At 41.5% G+C, this 19,920-nt stretch overlaps 1 protein-coding gene across 1 annotated transcript in view; it reads right to left on the bottom strand.

Annotated features, from left to right (window-relative positions):
- HEPHL1 (hephaestin like 1) overlaps window positions 1-19,920 on the bottom strand; it is a 113,546-nt gene that overhangs the window by 15,505 nt on the left and 78,121 nt on the right. The window contains exons 13-17 of the mRNA XM_075198739.1: window positions 18,199-18,338; window positions 17,818-17,958; window positions 16,440-16,546; window positions 15,150-15,372; window positions 12,787-12,926 (exon numbers count right to left, since the gene is read on the bottom strand). Coding sequence (XP_075054840.1) covers window positions 12,787-12,926; window positions 15,150-15,372; window positions 16,440-16,546; window positions 17,818-17,958; window positions 18,199-18,338 — 751 coding nt within the window. The remainder of the gene's footprint in view (window positions 1-12,786; window positions 12,927-15,149; window positions 15,373-16,439; window positions 16,547-17,817; window positions 17,959-18,198; window positions 18,339-19,920) is intronic.

Raw genomic sequence — 19,920 nt, 5'->3', positions numbered from 1 at the left:
CTTAGAACTCACCCGTGTTCTATTTAACATAATTGTAGAGTGGAAATGAACAGTCATAGAGCAGTACTATGGGGTAGTTACTTTAATGAGGTTTCTGGAAACAAAAGAACACAGGCAGGCCGTGCAAATAGGAATGTGCACAGATAAGTGCAAAGACAAATATTTATGCAAATAAGAATAACATGTCTGATGTGAAATTTCAAACTAGCAGGTTATAGAATTGTCCAGTGTCAGTGACATCTCCAACACCGTCTATAGCAATCCATTGCCGCAGGGAACAATATCACACACACTTCACACATTCCTGGCAGGTCTTTCAACACAAACAATGCTCAAAAACTGGTAAAACAGGTGACAATGAGGGACAAAGCAACAATATTGACCTTTCTCTTATAAAGACAATGGTGGGCAAGCAGCTTGTTTATTTAAGTCATAAAGACACAACTATAGAGTGTACAGGTAAATATGAGAGAATAGTGTATACAGGTGAATATGAGAGAATAGTGTATATAGGTGAATATGAGAGAATAGTGTATATAGGTGAATATGAGAGAACAAGTTAACCCGTGCATGATACTCATGCATTCTAGTCAAATCAAGCTACTTAAGGTGTTAAAAAGGTTCTTGTCATGCATTTGGGCCTAGCCCAGGCCTCCTCAGGGGAAGAGCGTTACTTCCCGACGCAAGCGCCCTTTTTTAACGTGGTTTTGTCCACATGTCACCACCTCATTTTTCTCCATCACCTCATCCTTCATCTTCATCGCCACATCCGTCATCAAGCTACTTAAGGTGTTAAAAACTCCCCACTGTCACCCCCGGCAACCACCAACCACTCCCAACTGTCACTTCTCCTTCAAGAAATATATAGGTCAGTGTATAACTCTGCCCAGCAGGTGGCGCTGCAGCTTGTTTTTTTTGTTTTTTTTCACACACGCCACTAGTCATTTATATAGTAGATAGTGTATATAGGTGAATATGAGAGAATAGTGTATATAGGTGAATAAGAGGGCATAGTGTATGCATACTAAATAGTGAATAATATTAAAAAGACCAGAACATTGTCCGCATGTCACTTTAAGATTTTATGCCAAAAAATGCAAAATCATGCACTTGGGTCTCAAAAAATCCAAAGGCTAAATATAGATTTAATGGCACTATAATGGAAACTACTGAGGAGGAAAGGGATCTAGGAGTCATTATTTCAGGTGACTTAAAGGCAGGTAAGCAATGTAACAAAACAATGAGGAAGGCAAGTCAGATGCTTGGTTGCATAGGGAGAGGAATCATTAAGAAGTAATAATGACAGTGTTTAGGTCATTGGTACGGCCTCATCTAGAATATTGTGTTCAGTTCTGGAGGACATATCTCGTGAAGGATATAAATACATTAAAAACTGTACAAAGAAGGGCAACTAAAATGGTGCATGGCCTACAGCACAAAACTTACCCAAAGGCTAAACAATATTAATATGTATAGTTTGGAGTAGAGAAGGGAACGGGGGGAAATGATAGAAACTTTCACATATATCAAGAACAAGGTACAGGAGGAAAACATTCTTCAAAGGAAGAGAAGTATTAGAACATGAGGACATGCACTGAGACTGGGGGGAGGTAGGTTCAGAGGAAATATGAGGAAAAACTACTTCACAAAAAGGGTAGTGGATAAGTGGTATAGCCTCCCATCAGAGGTGGTAGAGGCTAATACAGTAGTGCAGTTTAAACATGCTTGGGATAGACATAAGAATATCCTTATAAAGAATAAATGATCAAATAAGGTACCATAGGTTAATAAAAAAATTGGTCAGACTAGATGGGCCAAGCGGTCCGTCAAATTCTATGTGTCTATGTAAAATATAACAATGGGTGAGGAGCAGATAGTGAAGCGGGGGGATAAGTGGGAGCAGAGCACCCGTCTGGATATAAATCACGGCCACAAAGAGAATTAAAAGAAAATCCAAGTGTGTCATTGGATAAGTAGATATTGGAAGTGTTAACACCAACGACAATATGATGTGAGGGGTGAGGCTGAAGGACAACAAGGAGTTGTTAGAGTAGGAGGAGTGGGGGAAACGTAAACAAAAGTTCCCAAATAGTATCATATTTATCTGCTTTTCCTTGCAGAATATGTGATTCGCTCCATGGAGGAAATGAACCATATTTTGTCCTTTACATGCTGGAGAGGAGGTGGGCGAGGGTCAGAATTTTAATATTTGCAATTCATAAAGCTTTTTTATTTATGGTGTTTTAAATTGTGGTACTAGAAATATATTCTTTTGTTGGGTATTTGAGGTCATGCACGTCACATTTTATATAATAGTATACTTCCTCTTCTTATATCTGTTAAACTTTAGGAAATTAAGGGTAAATTGTACGTTATTTTAATTAAATTCAAGTCGGATTAGTGGAAATGTCACATAAGATTATATAAAAGCAAAATAACAGGATTGTCTCTTTTGTTTCATTTGTATTATCTAATAGGATGGAGACTGTAATTCTGATAGGACGGAGGAACAGGTACATTGTTACTAACAGCAGAATAGATGATTTATAGTATTTATACTCATGGAATGTGGTGGAGGTTTGGGCCATGGATCTCTGAGACTAATCTGGGGGAAGGGGTAACACAGCAAGAAAGAGGCACAGGGGGGCACAAACCTTCCCTCCAGTCATAGACCTGATGTAGACATGACATGAATGTGACTATTGTTTTTATATTTTAGGCTTACAACCTCCACCATCTTTGATTTATACTTTCATCACTTATCAGTAACATGAGGTCAGAGCCTATTATGACATCAGAGCAGGTGACATAGTTTCCATGGAGACCATTATGATGAAATGAACATGAGACTGATATAAGGACCAGAAACTGCTGCAGACAGTCAGTCAGATGGGAGGTTGGAACCTAGGATCACCGACGGCGAAGAGAACGAAAATTCAGGGTTGCTCTGTAACGTGTTCCTATAACCATTACGTCATGGGATCCCCTGCGTTCTTCGAATTAGCTTAATTAAAAAAATACAGAAAGGTGCAAGCAGAATTTTAGCTGCAGGATCATGTGAGCTCTACAGGCAAGACCTGATCACACTGAATCCGGTAATAATATATGGATGATAGTCTGTCCTCGCTAATGTAGAGGTAAGTGAGGAGCATGTAATTGTATCTGTATAGGCTACCTCCACTGTTCTGTATAGATGAATCATATTGTAAGCCCTAGTAGGCAAGATTCATCTCATTAGAGTGTAAGCTCCTATGAGCAGGGCTCCCTCTCCTGTTCTGTATAGATGAATCGTATTGTAAGCCCTAGTGGGCAAGATTTATATCATTAGATTGTAAGCTCCTATGAGCAGGGCTCAATCCCCCTTATGTCTCTACAGGGCTATACAGCAATATGCAGTTATATATATGTGATCCAGGATGAATATCGATTGCCATACGTGGAGTCAGGAAGGAATTATTTTTCGCTCTTTGAGAAAAATGAAATGTCTCCGGGGAGAGATGGGAGGTTGAAACCTAGGATCACTGACAGGAGCGAAATGGGATTTTTATAACTAGGTAAAATCCGTTTCTCTTAGTCCATTGGGGGACACCGGGGACATTGGGGTATGGAGTAGGGACAGGGCGAACTGGCACTTTAAACTTCTGTTTAACTAAGCCCTAGCTCCTCCACCTCTATACCCCACCTCCTGTCCAGCCTCAGTTTATGTTTAACCAAGCCCACAGAAAGCGGAGATAGAGAGAAACAGGAAAAGAGAATAAAATTAACAAACAACAACATTCTCTTACCAACAAGACTACATGACAAACTGTAGGAGAAACTTGAACGTTAAGGGTGGGCGCCCGGTGTCCCCCAATGGACTAAGAGAAACGGATTTTACATAAGTATAAAAATCCCATTTTCTCTGTCTTCCTTTAGGGGACACCGGGGACATTGGGGACATCCCAAAGCTGCCCTACGGGAGGAAACGCTCAGAAGAAATGGCACGAAACATCTTTCTTCTAAAACCTGCATTCTTGGATGCAAACACATTAAACTTGTAAAAGTTAGTGAATGTGCGTACGGACTACCACGTGGCCGCCTTACATAGCTGTTCTCTGGAAGCACCATAGCGAGGCAACCAGGAAGCACTTACAGACCCTGTAGAGTGCTGCATTGATTATCTGGGACAGGCTCCCCAGTCTTACTATAAGCTTGATGAATAATAGCCGTAATCCACCTATCAATAATTACTTTAGAAGCTTGCCAGCCTCTTTTGTAAGCATGATAGAGACTCAAAAGATCGTCAGTCTTGCACATCTTCTGAGACCTCTGCACATAAATTCAGAAGACTCTGACAACATTGAGAAAACCAATAGAAATATCATTAAACTGAATACATAAAATCATTCAGGACCGGAATGACAATGTGTTGATTTAGATAAAAACCAGACACAACCGTAAGAAGGAAAGAGGTCCTGTTTCAAAGAACTGCCCTGTTTTTATGAAAAACAAGAAGAGGAGACATGTAAGATAAAGCACCAAGCTCTGAAAACTGTGCGTGCCGTAGAAATGGGCAAAACCGTTTTCTAGGATAGAAATTTGAATTCCACTGTATTCAAAGGTTCAAAAAGGCGGATGCTGTAAAGCATTCGACACCAAATTCAAATTCCATGGTGGTACCAGAAGAACATATGGAGGTTGTACATGAAGAACGCCCTGAATGAAAATGTGCACATAAGGAATGACAGCAAGTTTTCTTTGAAAGAAGACAGAAAAAGCTAACACCTGACCTTAAAAAGAACTAAGGCGCAAACCTGCATCCAACCCCTCCTGCAAGAACCTAAGTAACCTGGTCAAGCAAAAAGAAGAAGTAGGATATCCCTTCTTTTTACACCAGTCAATAAGTTTTCCAGACTCGATGAGAAATCTTTGCAGAGGCTGGTTTCCGAGCACAAAGCATGGTTTGCACCACAAGTTCGGAAACACCTTAGCGCTTGGGATCATAGCTTCAACAGTCACACCGTTAAAGCCAGACGTTGTAAACGTAGATGACAAAAAGGGATCTTGAGTTAATAGATCTGGGCGTAGCAGCAACCGCCAGGTCCGAGCTCGTCGGTGTACCAGGCCCTCTGCGGCCAATCCGGTGCTATCAGAAGAACTGGAACACCCTCTCTCTTTACCTTTCTTAACACCCTTGGAAGAATGGCTACCGATGTAAAAAGGTACACTTAGCAATACCTCCAAGGGACAGACATGGTGTCTACTGCAACAGCCATAGGATCTCTTGCACGGGAGCAGAAGAGGAGAACCTTGTGGTTCATCCGAGATGCCACCATGTCGATATTCGGGTGACCCCACCATTCCACCAACTGACAAAACACCTTAGGATAAAGGGACAATTTCCGCATGGCCAAGGGACTTTTGGTACCGCTCTGATTGAGGTATGCCACTGATGTGGCATGGTCTGACTGAATCTTCACTGGCCTTCCCTGCAGCAAGTGTTGTGCACTTATAAGAGCATGAAGACTGCTCACGGTTCAAAGACATTGATTTGAAGCTTGGAATCCTTTTGAGTACAAAAACCCTGAAACCGAGCATGAAGACAGAAGGCCTCTAATCTCGAAGGCTGGCATCCTTTGTAATTAAAGTCCAATTTAAAATTGATAAATTGCGTCCCCTGGCGAGAATCTGTTTATGTAACCACCAAATAAGCAACTAACTGATCTGCGGAGACAGGTGAAATACCTGGGCGGCCAGATTCAGATGGTATTTGTTGCATTGCAACAGAAGATCCAACTGGGACTGCCGTGCATGAAACTGAGCAAACTGGACCGGCTAGAAAGTCGATACCATGTTGCCAAAACACTCATGGCGAAATGTACCGAAGGCTACCTTGCCGACAACCAAGATCTTACCCTATTCTACAAGGCTAGAATCCTGTCTTGGTTGGTAAGAACACCCGTTTTGACGGATGTGAAATAAAAATACTCAAAAAGATCATTTGCTGAGATGGGAGCAACTTGGACTTTTTGAAGTTGAGAATCCAACCGTGAAACTGTATTACTGGATTACTACTTGGATTTGTCGCCTACAGCACCTTTGGAGACTCATTAAAAGAAGATCGTCCAGACAAGAGATGATTGTAATTCTCTTGGACTTTAGCAGAGCAGCCACGACCGGCATGATCTCTGTGAAGATACGTGGGGTCGTGGCCAGACCAAAGGGAAGAGCCTGAAATTGTTAGTGCTGTGACCGAACCGCAAGCCTCAAAAGGGACTGATAACCCATCTAGATAGGTACATGAAGATAGGCATTTTTTGATGTCTAGAATCCCCATGAATTTTCCTTGTTCCATGCCATGAATGACCGAGCTCAAAGACTCGATGTTGAACCTGGGCACTGTGACATGGGTGTTGAAACATTTTCAGAGTCAGAATTGATCTGAATAAGCCCTTTGGTTTTAGTACAAGAAAAAGGTTGTAATAAAAACCCAAACCTCTTTGAGAATCTGCCACCCGAATCATCACTCCGGAATAAAGGAGGGATAGAATCGTTTCTTGTAAAACCAGTCGCTTTCGTGGACAAGAGGGAAGCCCTATGGCAAAAACTGTCTGAGAGAAAGACTGAGCAGATCAATCTTGTATCCTCAATCCACTACACCCAAGCCCAGACATTGGTAGTAGACTGCAACCACTGATCCCTGAACAAAAAAAGACGAGCTCACACCACTGGCGACAGCGGAGGAGCAAAATGTCCGTCATGCGGACTGCTTGTTTGCAGGTTTCGCTACTGGATGTCAAGCCGACTAGGCCTGGCGCCCACACAGCAAACCACCCCTAGGGGCGGATGACTGGCCTGTAGAAGATTGGACTGAGGTATATTAACCCCGAAACCTTCCTGAGGACTGAAAGGACTGGGATTTGGATAATTTTTGTTTGGGAGCATTAACTGGGAGAAAAGTGCCCTTTCCACCTGTAGATTGACTGATAATGGAGTCAAGCTGAAGTCCAAACAAAAGACCCCCAGAAAATGGTATGGTCTCAAGAACCTTTTCAGACTCCCCATCAGCCTTCCAGGACTTAAGGCAGAGAATACGATGAGCTAAAACTGCAGAGGCAGAAATACGTGCACCAATCATTTATTTATTTATTTATTTATTTCCGTGCAAAAAGAGGAGCCTGTGCAACACGAGGAACCTCTTACTTAGGAAAGTGAAGTGCCTGACACACAGCTTGTATTAATTCCTCCACACTCTGGCGAACCAAATGAATCTCCTCCACAACCGAAGGAGCATCCATGTCAGAATTCACCGCTAAATTACCTTCATTCTGGGAACTACAGTCAAATCTGGCTTATTTTCCTGAAGTTGTGGCGCCATCCTCCTACGCTTACGTGAGGAAGACCGTGCCGCAGATTGTAACATCCTCTCTAAGAGGAAATAACCTAAACCAAACCCTGTACAGAGGATGCAATTCCCTGTACCCAAGCAGGCTGTACAGACTCCGCCAGGGAGAAACAGTCAAACCTTGACTTAGCGAACTAGAACTCATGTCAGTTGCTACAGCGCAAGCAGAACCAGGAGATGGAGCGATCACAGCCTGTGACAGCACCAACTGAGCAAGTTCAGCCACTGTATTGGAGAGAGACCGAACCCAGGCATGTATTGCCGTATGTAAAGCAGCAGCTACTGTATTACACAGTCTGCTCTTTGAAAGCCGGCAGGCTGCGCACAGAGCCTGCACGTCTGACTGACCTGATGGTAACTTAACGTAACAGACATGCCTTGACAAAGGCTCTAGATGAGCCGAAACGCGTTGGCTGCTGGGAGAAGTGACGTCAGACGCTAAACGCCTGAAGGGTGGATGTGCTCCGGTGCCGTTTCTTAGAGTGTGTGTTTCAGGTCGAGATTAAGAGTGAGAATCACCCGGGGACTGTATCGCTATTCCTCTCTACCTTAGACACGCTTTTTCCATCGGAAGGACGGTAAGGGCACATCTATTCCTTATCTTCAGGATTTTTCTGAGGCTGAGTAGTTTTTACTTGTGAATAAAGCTGGTATATATGTTTTTACACTATGGAGCTCTGTTTTTTCTTTTGGATTCGTTAACGATTGAGTGGAACGTCAGTTTGGAGGATTATTCTTACATGGGACGATTAATTGGCTGTATTATAGGCTTGAATACATATATCGTTTGGTGAGTGCGCACCCCTTAGGGGTTTATTATTAACCCTTGTTCACACGTGGTGCTCCTATCGTTTTACGAGTTCACGGATTAGCTGGGGTCTTCTTTTTACCATCTGGCTATATCTACAGTCTGCACTATTATTTGTCCTTCTTTCTTTTTATATTTTATACCTGACCTACGAGGGACATTGAATTCCTTTGGAGTTTCATCAGCAGGTTCATGCTTTCTTAAAGGAACACAGGACTTTGAACTTTTTCCATCATTGTTTCATCACTGTGTTACGAGTATAGGGTGTATGTTATTGATATTATTTTATCTCTTGATTGGCGCTTGTTTGCAAATCTAATTGTTTTCGTCTATATATCTATAGGGCTTTGGTGTTACCTAATTTATTTGTTACAAGCTGCCTTTCGGTTTGCTGCATTGGGTGCGCCTGTGACCTAGACATTTTTTGTTATTAACGTAAAAGACAGCCCAGGTGAAACTCAACGTTGATGTAACACCAGCTTTACCACGCATAGTTTTTCCCCTTCTGACATGTTAACAGATGGGACAAAACACAAACAAAACAGTGTAATAAACAGTGTAACAAAACACAATATAAATAACAAGCAGCCCACAAAACTGAACAGAAAGTAAACCTGCAATACAGCCAATAAAGCCCCACAGAGTAAAAGTAATAAACTTTATAATAACAATCCCCAAACCTTTCTATCAGGAATCAGGACAGAAAAGGGGAGCTATAAAATGGCTGTTTTTTCTGATGTCTGCACACATAATAGTGAGAGACCACCATGAAGGAAGTGTAATAGATTCCTCCAGGGCCCAGCACTGAATTGGTAACATTCAACAATCCAGTGCCTAGCAGAGCTCACTATGTTAGTGACCCTTGCCTGACCCTGTCTCCTGAGCTAAAAGTAGAATCTTTTTTTTTTTTTCATAGAATGACTGCTCCTAGTAAGAAGCAGCCTGCTCAGGAAGGATAAACTGCGATTTTCTACCCCTCTCTCTCAGCATTGTGCTGGGAGAGGGTTTCACTTACCTTCTGCCACCCCTCCTCACGCAGTGTCTGCAGTCTATCTGACTGTCAGATCAGGAGGACGGACACAGCCTGTGGCCACTGTGCCCGGCTCCTAGGAGGGTATGAAAACGTTGGGAGAGGGAGGCTGGCAAGAGAGGCACCTCACACAGCACCTCCGATCCCCCCCCCACCTCCATACAGCGCTTGCCGCACACTGCATACTGCATATTCCTGCCATAAAATAATAAAAGTAACAGAAGAAGGCTGCCCAGACACAGCCCTTTCGCCGGGCACTTAAACTAGACTGAGGCTGGACAGAAGGTGGGGTATAGAAGAAGGGAAGTTAGGGCTTAGTTAAACAGAAGTTTAAAGTGTCAGTTCGCCCTGTCCCTACTCTATACCCCAATGTCCCCGGTGTCCCCAAAAGGAAGACAGAGAAATTCAGGGTTGCTCTGTAACGTGTTCCTATAACCGTTACGTCATGGGATCCCCTGAGTTCTTCGAATTAGCTTAATTAAAAAAATTCAGAAAAGTGCAAGCAGAATTCTAGCTGCAGGATCGTGTGAGCTCTACAGGCAAGACCCCATCACATTGAAATCGGTAATAATATATGGATGATAGTCTGTCCTTGCTAATGTAGAGGTAAGTGAGAAGCATGTAATTGTATCTGTATAGGCTGCCTCCCCTGTTCTGTATAGATGAATTATATTGTAAGCCCTAGTAGGCAAGATTCATCTCATTAGATTGTAAGCTCCTATGAGCAGGGCTCCCTCCCCTGTTCTGTATAGATTAATCATATTGTAAGCCCTAGTGGGCAAGATTCATCTTATTAGATTGTAAGCTCCTATGGGCAGGGATACCTCCCCTGTTCTGTATAGATGAATCATATTGTAAGCCCTAGTGGGCAAGATTCATCTCATTAGATTGTAAGCTCTTAGGAGGAGGGCTCAATCCCCCTTATGTCTCTACATAGATATACATCAATATGCGGTTATATATATATGTGATCCAGGATGAATATCGATTGCCATACATGGAGTCAGGAGGGAAATATTTTTCGCTCTTTGAGAAAAATGAAAAGTCTCCGGGGGTTTTCTTCGCCTTCCTCTGGATCAGTCAGATGGGAGGTTGAAACCTAGGATCACTGACAGCGAAGAGAACGAAAATTCAGGGTTGCTCTGTAAAGTGTTCCTTTAACAGTTACGTCCTGGGATCCCCTGCGCTCTTCGAATTAGCTTAAAGTAGAAATCTAGCTGCAGGATTGTGTGAGTTCTACAGGCAAGACCTGATCACATTGAATCCGGTAATAATATATGGATTATATTCTGTCTTCGCTAATGTAGAGGTAAGTGAGAAGCATGTAATTGTATCTGTATGGGCTCCCTTTCCTCTTCTGTATAGATTCATCTCATTAGATTGTAAGCTCCTATGAGCAGGGCTACCTCCCCTGTTCTGTATAGATTAATCATATTGTAAGCCCTAGTGGGCAGGATTCATCTCATTAGATTGTAAGCTCCTATGGGCAAGGCTACCTCCCCTGTTCTGTATAGATGAATCGTATTGTAAGCCCTAGTGGGCAAGATTCATCTCATTAGATTGTAAGCTCTTGTGGGCAGGGCTACCTCCCCTGTTCTGTATAGATGAATCATATTGTAAGCCCTAGTGGGCAGGATTCATCTCATTCGATTGTAAGCTCCTATGAGCAGGGCTCCCTCCCCCTTACGTCTCTACAGGGCTATACAGAAATATGCAGTTATATATTTATGTGATCCAGGATGAATATCGATTGCCATACGTGGAGTCAGGAAGGAATTATTTTTCCCTCTGAGAAAAATGAAACGTCTCCGGGGGTTTTCTTCGCCTTCCTCTGGATCAGTAACTCTGAAACCAGATCCCCGGGAGCCCCAAACAAGGCCAGAACAATGGCTATTATTACAGAAATATTTGGTGAATTGGTCAAAATGACTGCACCTAGATACTTGGGGTTCCCTGGGCGCTGGCAGTGTTTGTTAATAAATAAAACTTCAGCAATATTTTAATTGCATCTCTGCATATTTTTAAATAAAAAAAAAAATGAAAATAAACTCTGTGTGACTCTTGTTTAAATGAAGTTGCACACACTCAAACACAATTATCAAATTAGGTATAACTAGGTAAAAGGGTTGATTATGAATGGCGTTCCACCAAGGGAGGTGATGATTGTGAGAGGACGGATAGGGCTCCGGCCACACCTCCGGTCCCATCAGAGCCTGATTTGGGGAGAGTGACTGGGAGAATGAACAGCATCCTACTGGTCTGCATGGTCATACTTCCAGGGCCAAGACTAAGGGGTGCTCAGAAGAAGCACACGCACAGGGGCCCTGGAGTCCTACTGGAGCCCCTGAGTACTATGGATACAGACTGCCAGCTGGTATATGGAGGAGGTTTGTTTATAACCAATCAGTGGTTCAGCAGGACATGAGCCGTCCCCATGCCGCAATACTCTGGTGTTATCTCATGTGAGGAATTCTGGGAAAGTGGTTTATTCTGCAAAAATACCAGACAGAAATAAGAATGGAAGGAAGGGTCACATGACTACTAGTTAATTATTATGAATACAGGTAGAGTTAAGGGTTATTTTACCTGGAAAACCATTAACCAGAGAATAATGAAAATCAGAAAGGAAGACTATAAATAATTGCTGCTATTTGGTGATAATGTCATGCACACAGACATGATCAGAAAGTGTCTCCTTCAGTTACTGTGAGGAGCTCTGCTTAACAACTGTCAGGAGGAGAGGAATGCCAGCGGTAGTAACTGGAAAGACTGGGGTCTATTTATAATTGAATACATTTAAAGCAAAGTGCTTCAAATATAGAAAAAACCCTTCTTCAGACAGCATAGTGCCATGTATTTTGGATAATAGATGTCATAGCGGTAGTTTAAAATAATATAATGTTGATAGGTGATTTCTCAGCCTCTTGGTCACAGTGAATTTACATTGGCCACACTATGGGTAATTGCACTCTTACACTGGCTAATTAATAACAGTAATATATATTTACATAAAATGGTGCATATGACATACATAAAAAAAATACTTACATAAATATGTAAAGATTGTATTGGGACTTTTCCAGAAAAAACAACAGCACAAATTCCTAATGTGAGATATGCTTCAGTAATTAAGAGATTGGTATATCCTATGTACAAGTCAATATGAGTGTACACAGGTGAATAAGACAGAATAGTGTACACAGGTGAATATGAGATAATAGTGTATACAGGTGAATATGAGATAATAGTGTATACAGGTGAGTATGATAGAATAGTGTGCACAGATGAATATGACAGAATAGTGTATACAGGTGAATATGAAAGAATAGTATATACGGGGGAATATGACAGAATAGTGTATACAGGTGAATATCACAGAATAGTGTTGACAGGTGACTATGATAGAATAGTGTATACAGGTGAGTAGGAGAGAATAGTACATAGAGGTGAACATGACAGAATAGTATAACAGGTAAATATGAGAGAATAATATACACAGGTGAATAGGAGAGAAATGTATGTACAGGTGAATATGAGAGAACAATATATCTGAGGTTCACTCACCTTATAAATGAAGCTCTGAGCATGGAAATGTACCGTATGCATGTCAATCTCATTCCCCATTCCCAGCAGGTACCAGTTGGTCTTCTCACCTTCAGTCATGGTCAGCCCATGTAGATTTCCATAGATCTTTCCATTTATTGCTGGAATACCGAGAAGATAATAATATTTGCTACCCAGAAATGTAGATTTTATTGACAGTAATGTTACAACTCTCTATACTCAGCGCACAGCAGTGACAAAAGAGCGCGTTCAGCAATAAAAAATGACTGGCAAACACCTGTCTTAAATACTAAATAATTTAATAATACTTAATACTAAAATTGGTTTCTTCTGCAGTGTCCTCCAGCAACAACTTAACTGCTAAGAGCAGTAATCCTCCAGTTATTAGCCAATTACACAGCAGCGTACATGCTACGAGTTCCTGTGACTACATCACCAGGCATAACACAATCACTGTAACTGGCTGTGATATTTTATTATGTGTCCTCTGGGACTTATCATAGTTATGACCCTTTGTGACTACAGCAACCATCCCACTGCCGACACCAGGATCCTCACAACCTGAAGTCATAGATGGCAAGATAAAGCAGAATCATGCAAGCTGGGTGAAAAGTAACATGGCATAGTAATGCAGTGTGCACAATGCTTCCAGAACCAAAAATATAACTCAAGAACAAAATGACCAACATTCCAGCCTCCAGACTTCACTTTGGTACTGAGGCACAACTACTTGAGGATTCATATTAGAAGATTCAGGGAAGTGTTTGCGTTTGGTCAGTTAAAGAGTAGGGCTACCATGTGTCCCGGTTTTTGCAGGACAGTCCACTTTTTTACCAGCCAAAAGGTTTAACCCATCAATCTAACCTAATTTTATGGGGGTAGTAAATTGTTAGCGAGAACCGCTAAAATTCAGCGCTCGAAAAATATTACCGTTAATACGGTAATATTGCGCGTAAATACCGTTAATGCAGTAATTTACTCGCTGGATTTCAGCTCGCAGCTCAGGGAGCTGCGAGCTGAAATCCAGCGAGATATTACCGTATTAACGGTAATATTTTTCGAGCGCGGGATTTTAGCGGTTCTGGCTAACAATTGAATACCCCCCTATGATTTAAACTACTTATGAACCCACGATAAGTGGAAATAAATTCCTATAAATTGTTTATCTAATGTGGAACCTAAAAGGAAGCGGTGGGGGAGGAGGGGGACTTCATGGCGTGAGCCAACTTCGGGTCACGGTTTTGGTTGCCCACGTTAAGAGCATCTTCTTCGTCTACACAAGGTTTGTAAAACACAGAGCAGAACACAGAACAGGCTGCTCTGGAGTAATTAAATGTAAGAAGGAGAGAGACAGTTATTATACTATCCCGTTTAAGCTATTCCAGGCTGTGGCCTACAGTGTCAATGAGCAAACTGCAGAAGTGAAGTGAGTAAAAGATGCAGACGTATCACATACTTATTCTAACATTGAATAGCTTCAGTTGAACAATCTGTAACATTGAACTATATGGCGGTATATGTGTCACGCCTTTAACTAGGAATATCACTGACTGGTATTGGCGCTACTAAACTGGGAGGCGCGGAGTCTAACGCACCACCGGTGTTCACCAGTGTTCACCAGGGACCCCCGCAAGGAGGTTTGGGCTTTGCTGCGTGTGATGCGCAAGTCGCGGTTCTCCCAGATAGTTACCAGAGCAGCGAATGGAGAGAAGTCAGACAGGCCGAGTCGAAACCAGAGAAGCGCAGTACCACGGGGAGAAGGCAGAGTGTAATCAGGAACGGTCCAAGGTCAATACAAGTGCAGGCAACGAAGTACACAGGGAGATCCGGAAGAGAAGTCAAGCAAGCCGAGGAGTCAATACACAGGAGAGCAAATCAGGATAAATGGAAGTAATGCTGGAGCTGGTGGGAACCAATACTCTGGCACCCTAATGGTGGAGTTTATATAGAGGCAAACAGGAAGCCGTGGAGAGGGGAGGATCTGACGATCAGGCTCAGCTGATCGCAGGAAAGCGTCTGGGTTGCCTAGCAACCGAAGTGGCACATCGCGCATGCGTGAGCGCCGCGATCATATGATCGTGTCCTGTTGCCTAGCAACGGGACGTGCCTTGCGGCCAGAGGGTGTCCGTCTCCGGCACCCAGCGGAGGTGCAGAGACGGCGCCTGACAATATTTTTTTACATTGCACATCTCAATAAAGGGGATAAAGAGTGTTTTGAGAAATAAGAGTAAAAATGTAACAAAAACAAGGTAATCCTAACCCAGAGAGCTTACAATCTATTTATTTTGTTCCTCTACATTCTATAAGTGATAACAGAAACAGACAATGAACCCCCGAGTGACTCACGATTTAAGAGTATTTACCGTGCATCTTGTTGCTTTCCTCAAATTCTTCTGTCACATTGACATCACTAGGGTCTTTGTGAGTATAATGTTTTATGTTGTCATCCAAGTACCACGAAGTGTTTTCGTCAAACACCAGAAACAGCAAAGCGAATTCCCGCGCAATATCCTTCCTCGTTCCCTTGTTGTTTAGCACTCCTTTCCTGCATGTTAGAAGCGGTCCCACCAGCCCACTGTATATATCCTGAGAGACGAAATGAACAATAATGATTCACAGAAACCTCATAGGATATAGGAATGGTAGATTGGGCAAAATAACCAGGAGATTACTTAGTAAAAATGTCGTGATTGCACACACCTGATTTTTTTTAAAACATTCTACAATGGGGGCAAGGATAGACTATATATAAATTTGCACACAACTTACAATAAAGTATTATACATTAGTATTTTTTTGTAGCTTCAAATTCTGTCAGATATCATGGAGTTTACTTATTCTGTGACAATAAATAATTTAGTACAACTGACCTCAAAATGACTAAACACTTCAACAATCAATTGAAGCATTTAATGAATTAACGAAGATCTACTTCCTGATTTTGAGAACTGTGCCCGGAAAATCACTATACGCCTACTCTTGCAGAATTGCAAATCCAACTGGAAATACCCACACTGAAAAGAGTGAAAATGGCACTTCCTAGAACCATTTAGGACCTCTCCCCTCATTAATTATAACTGTTCTGTTATTCTCCAAAATGACTGCTCGGTTTAGGCTCACTTGTGTCTTTAGTTAGTCCTGAGAGGAGGCGACATTGTGAATTTATTTCATGTTCCACTTTTGTGCTTTGGAAAGTATTTATAACAATGGCTAAAAAGAGCCAAGAAATAGGTTTTCCCATACAAATAATATCTGAAACGTTCAAACGGTGTCTACTGAAAGTATAGGATAACTACCAATTACTGGACCTTCTGAATACCCCTAAAATTCAAGTCCTTTTGCTGGTAGAAAAATGCTCTTCCACCTCTCCACTTAATTGCGTGTTCTACGCCTATTCAACTTCGTTTAAATAATATTGCCAGCGAAACAAAATCTAATCTTTGCATGTGAGTGTATGAGTAGGAGCAATCACGTGCCCATCATTTTATTAGCAAGAAATACCCCTGATCCACAGCTCTTTCCATCCCAGAAAATGGTACGAGCACACCAGGAGGCGCACGTTATACATTTTCATAAATCACCTATAAAGTTACATAAAATTGCAGACATGAATTGGCAAGCGGTGGAGTGGTGAAACTTTTCTCTTACATCACCTTCATAAAATCTTCTTTGGAATAATAAGCCCATGTTAAACAATCTGGGTCATTACTCCCGGGTCCTGAACGTTCGGGAACATTCCATCTATAAGTGTTTGTTCCTCCTGAAAACACATGTATATACAATAACGTGAGATCATTAAAACCTTATATCACCATTTACATGGGTGCTTACACATGCAATAGCTGCCCCTCCATCAACAGGAACATCATACTAATTCATGCATGTCCAGGAGAGGGCTGGCAAATTATTAGCCCGGGGGGACAAGACTGGACTCAGCAGTCTGTTATGAACATTTTAAAGGAAAAAAATGCAAGTGGCTCAATTACCCAGCCCAAGGTAGCTCACTACAGACAAATCCGGGAGGGCACATGCCCCCCTTGCCCCTCAGCCCAGCCTGCCTCTGTGCATGCCCAACTTCTGACCTAATGTATTTTTCTAACATTAAAGTGGACACTTTTGTTATGCGCAGTTCTAGGCCAACTACTCAGAATTCTCTGCTGAAATCATGTAGCGAAATCCTCTACCGCCAATAAAAAAGGTGAGACAGGGGTTGATCCAGCAGGTGACCTTACAGTATAGTATACAAATGTCTACTGTAGAGAGCGGACTAGAAAAATAATGATATATGTAGATTCAGCAAGTGAATGACTTTGATACAAACCAAACCCCAAATGGTAGATAACTATTTTATCACATAGTGGAATATTTTTTATAAAAGTAGAGTAGGAAGATAGAGCCATATTGTCCTTAAAATAGTGTTAAATGAACTTATGTTCTATATCTGTAACAATAACAACACCTTCCTCTCCACTTTAGCAAACCTGTGTGGTGTTGAACTGTGGATGAAATTATAGTTAATTTTGATTTAACTATGGAGGTCATTCCCCCTCCATACATGAATTATCAATCCCCAGGAAACTAGTCTGCTCTGTTGGGGTACATTACTCTATCAGATCCTAACAGAGATACTGATGCGTGGGTAGACTGCAACCGAAACCACTATGTTGGCCCCGTCTACTGCTGTCATCACAGAGCCATCAGGCCAATGACGTCAATAATATTGTGGTGGGACCTCAATGGTCCTCATCCTCAATGACCAGATCAGGACAGACAAAGGCTTTAGCTTGGGGCCTTTTTGCACATCAGGCCATCCTTCATGGAGACTGGATTGGAACATGGACCTCCAACAGCGCAGAGTGTTTCCTGGAGGAGGGATCCCATAAATCAAGTTATGAGGACCAAGAGATGGTGGGGAACATTCCTAAAAGTCTGATATACAGGTGTAATTAAACTCTAAGGACAATTTGACTCCACCATATGGATACATCATTTTCAGAGCATACATAAAGTTAGTTTATTCTCTTAACTCACCCGCCTGCGTGGCTTGAATTACGCTTCCACCTCCAAGATTTACCGTCTGAACACCATGCGCAAATATGGAGTATGGACGTGTGGCTTTATTTTTAAACACAATTAGTATACTCTCTCCAACCTCTGCTCGTATGAATGGACCTTAATAATACACATGAATGTTATTAATTTAGTATTTAAAGCACCCTGAGAAATCACTGATATGTATTTGTCTATAAACAGTTTAATATCAGTCTGTTTATTGCTTGATACCTTCTAAAACTTCTTATGCAACTACGATTGAAGCTGAGATATGTCTCCCAATGAAGCTGCATAGCAAGATGGATTTTAGACACATGTCCCATATTCAACAATTATTAAATCTTTTATTAAAGTTTGTACCCAATATTTCCAGGTGTTCTTCCTCTGGGGTTCTTTTCTTCAACTCCGTGAACTGTCCGTTTGTGTACTCCCTGTAAACCACTTTCTTGTATTTAGATCCTATGCGGCCTTCACCGGAACTGACAAAAATATGCCCATGGCTAAAGACAGACAGAGCAAAAACCCATCAAAATCTAAACAATTAAAGAAAACAAAGAAACACCCACAACATACAGAGCAACATATATACAAGCAAACTAAAGCAAAAATATCACAAAGAAGGGTAGATTTGTCTAACCTTTTAAAAAAAGGAAAAGTGGAGGTGTTGCCCATAGCAACCATTCAAATTCTATTATTTTCTAGATTGTACTAGATAAATAATAGCTGGAATGTGATTGGTTGCTATGGGCAACACCTCCACTTTTGCTTTTTAGAAGGTTCCATAAGTGTACCCCAGATTTGTTTGTTAAACGTGTGATATTTTCAATTGCTTTTGAATGTTTTTTCTTGTGACTAAAAGTTAATTTACAAGTGCAGGACAAATGCCATTTTGGTAAGTACCATGCATATATTTGTGCAAATGTATCCATTTTTATGGGGAAGTGCATGAATTTGCAGTTTAAGATAGCGGCATATGCAGAGGTGCAAAATTTAGCATCTAGTGATGGAAGTACCTGTGTGGAGTGGAGGTATTCGTAGCTGAGGGCTGGCTGGGTGAATAAATACACCTACTTATACAACTACAAGTAAAAACGGGATCTAGTTTTGCGGGAGAAGAATATTTAAATGAGCATGAACAAGGCGCATTAAGTGTGGTCTTCCCAGATTAGAATTTAAACATTACAGATTGTCAGGAGTTGTCCTATACTTTCAATTGGACACCTTCAGTGCCTAACAGGAGCGCATTATACACAAAATACATCATGCCTCCAATACCTCACCACCTGCCATAAGTCCCTTACACATTATGGGCCAGATTCATCTTCGAATGCAAAATGACCGCAACTTGCATTTAAAAACATGCACATAACTTGTACACATGTATGTCAGTATTCAAATACACGCGGATCTCAAGAAACGTTTCCCATTGAATCTGGGTATAAGTCCGCTCTGGCTCTACACCTCTTGCCATATGCAGACAGACAGAACACAGGGCAGGATACACACATGTATATGTGCAACATAAAGTGCCATTGGAACGCATGCAAAAAACAATCTTTATAAAATTAATTTGAAACTCTTAATACTATAACCATTAATAAAAATATATGTTTTACATTTTTTTTCCTTTTTTTTAACATGAAATGCATAAATCAGGATGTTCTTAATACTTTCTGTACATAAAATGCTTTTTTATAGGTTCTCTTACCTGCATATATGTTGTCATCACTATCAGTCGGCACTTACACCTGCCCTGTAGCTGGTGCAAGTGACACAGCTAAAAGACATATGTACAAGATGCCTTGAACTTGAATCAGCTGCGTGCTGAGGTTGAGCATACGCTGACGTAATCCCATAAAGGGTTAATGGCGCACACTATGTAGGCGGAGGAATCCCACCAATAAAGGTTTATTTGGGGGTCTCTTTAAGAGATAATGTTTATCTAAAAATATATATAGAAAAGGGATAACACCAATCTCCGCTGCTGCACTGTTGTGGTTTATTGCACAACAACCACAGAAATACACGAATGTATATACACCAAAGACAAACAGGAGAGATTGCGCTGCGGAGAATTTGTGT

This window comes from Mixophyes fleayi, chromosome 2, assembly GCF_038048845.1.
Source record: "Mixophyes fleayi isolate aMixFle1 chromosome 2, aMixFle1.hap1, whole genome shotgun sequence".
Taxonomy (NCBI): Eukaryota; Metazoa; Chordata; class Amphibia; order Anura; family Limnodynastidae; genus Mixophyes; species Mixophyes fleayi.
This window is presented reverse-complemented; position numbering and strand designations above follow the sequence as displayed.